Here is a 2,185-nt window from a genome sequence, read left to right as displayed (position 1 = left end):
ACGACCTGCTAATCAAACGCCATGAATATTCATTACCTAAACACTCTGAATAATTCTACCAGCCAAAGACTGTCAAATTACCTCCATGGCAGACATGCGAACTCTAGAACTCAATCAGGAGAAAACAATACAAGAAAACTACCAAAACAACATACAAATACCAGCAGATAAAGACTACGTAAAAAATAATTTGACCTATCCTAGTAGGCAATGGTTGGCAATGTAAACCCCTGAATGACCTATTAGAGTCAACCCCCCGAAGTCTGGGTTTCCCCGGAGATTACATCACCTTCCCTGCCTAAATTATCATTCCTCTCCGCTTATAATAGTTCTATCATACCCCTCTCTTCCCCTTTTAATCCGCCTAGCTCACAAACTGAAACTTAACTAACTCTATCGATCCCAACTTTCACAAATAAGCAAGAACAACGTCTCCATCCGTAAGCAGGCCATTCTATACATCTATCTCTTCAAAACAACCCTGGCTCTATTAATATTATCTAACTCCACAGTCCTCATACATATCTGTCACAGCAAGACTGACTTGACATCAACCGAATTTTCCTAAACTTCACACATAAAATCCTCAACAGCGCTACCTAAATCAAACACAAACCTACATCATAACTAAACTACCTCCCAACATCTGTAGGTTAACGATTTCTGCACTATTTGTCCTTAAACTCAAAGCTACAAAAACAGCAAAGCTAAACTTTTACAAAGACGGTCAGGTGAAGTGCGCATGACATTCTTTCTCTCATGGTCCACATAATACCGGCACACTCACGTTCTCCGCCTGGCTGCCCTGTCTCTGGTCCTGCCGTCCGTCCTCTATCGCCACGTGCTGAGCCTTGGAGGTCACAGCTTCTTCAGCAACGGTCCTGCAACCTCCTCCTATCCCCGTGTCCTGCCGGTAGCCTCTCCACCTCGCGGCCTTTGTCCTGCCCTCCCGTGCGCATCTCCTGGCACGGCTCCTGGTCCTGGCGTGTCTCCGTCCCGCAGCGTCCCTCTAGATCTTGGTTACGCAGCATCCTGCCGACAACGCCAAATGTAAGGGGGCCGATGGTGTGGCCCCAGGTTCTTTGAATGCTGCACGAGGAACGTTTAAACTACAGGACTAAGAAACACACACAAGACACAGGGCATGCCATTGACACGCACGGGAGCTGTCAGTCAGGACCCTCTCTCTGTCACTCAAGTCTCTGTCCAACTGTCCTCACTCCCGGCTTTCTTTATTCCAAAAACCCAGACACAGATCCAGACACTGTCTACAGCTATGCATGACACTAATTATAACATGTACCTGCTATTGGCTTTGTTGTTCTTTTCATCTTCAGTTCATCAAAGAACAATACAAAGGATAACACCTTGTCAGCAGTTATCACACAACGATAACAGACTAATTACAGTTACCAGGTGGGCTGTCTGTAGCTTCTCAGAGCATGTACATGACAAAATGATAACCATAACATCTTGCTTTAAATGATACAACAATTTCTTCAAAACAGTGCATTTTTACCCCTCCTACACACATGCAAAATTGGTCATGCATTTTCTATCACAACTTGTTCCAATAGGTATGACTCACCTGCCGTGAGGCACACAGCGTGTGTATTTCTTGGATACACGGTGGCCGGTATGTATTCTAAATTTATTTGCTTAATGAAACACTTTCCTTCCATTTTCTAGAACCATGTTTTGTGTAATATCCGACGGAATAACTTACGAGAAAAAATGTAACTTCATTAATTTCTGGTTTACAATCCATAAAGCACTTGTGCTAAAAGTACCATATAGATGTACCTAGCTTCTTATCAGCCTTCTAATAAAACATGCAGATAGGGCCAGTATTTACTAAAACGCCACCCCGTTTTACCTCCAGATCTCTTGGTAATGGCAACACAACCCGCTCAGTACGATCTTATGATGTTGGTTCATCATTTGATGGCCGTATTTGGATCAATGGCCGGTACAGTAAGTGGTCATTCCTCCCCATTTCTACATATCTTTATGATTTGATATTTCTATCTTAGCCTTTTCACTGAGTCATTTTTATTGGCGTTTATATTGGATTGCGTCAAATACTGTCGTTTATTTCAAAGTTTCTTTAAATCTTTTTCCTCACCTTCCCCCAGTGAAATCCGTATTGCCATACTTCAGCAACCTCGTTTGCCTGCAGGAATTT

General features: G+C 43.1%; 2 protein-coding genes across 7 annotated transcripts in view; both read left to right on the top strand.

Annotated features, from left to right (window-relative positions):
• Positions 1–2,137, top strand: part of LOC118405373 (TLC domain-containing protein 4-B-like) — a 5,736-nt gene extending 3,599 nt beyond the window's left edge. For both annotated transcript variants that reach the window (XM_035804849.1, XM_035804848.1), the window contains exons 3-4: positions 1,578–1,636; positions 1,883–2,137. In XM_035804849.1, coding sequence (XP_035660742.1) covers positions 1,578–1,636; positions 1,883–2,019 — 196 coding nt within the window. In that variant the 3' untranslated portion in view covers positions 2,020–2,137. The remainder of the gene's footprint in view (positions 1–1,577; positions 1,637–1,882) is intronic.
• LOC118405372 (TLC domain-containing protein 4-B-like) overlaps positions 1–2,185 on the top strand; it is a 10,046-nt gene that overhangs the window by 6,837 nt on the left and 1,024 nt on the right. The window lies entirely within an intron of this gene.

Source organism: Branchiostoma floridae, chromosome 18 (genome assembly GCF_000003815.2).
Source record: "Branchiostoma floridae strain S238N-H82 chromosome 18, Bfl_VNyyK, whole genome shotgun sequence".
In the NCBI taxonomy this organism is placed as follows: Eukaryota; Metazoa; Chordata; class Leptocardii; order Amphioxiformes; family Branchiostomatidae; genus Branchiostoma; species Branchiostoma floridae.
This window is presented reverse-complemented; position numbering and strand designations above follow the sequence as displayed.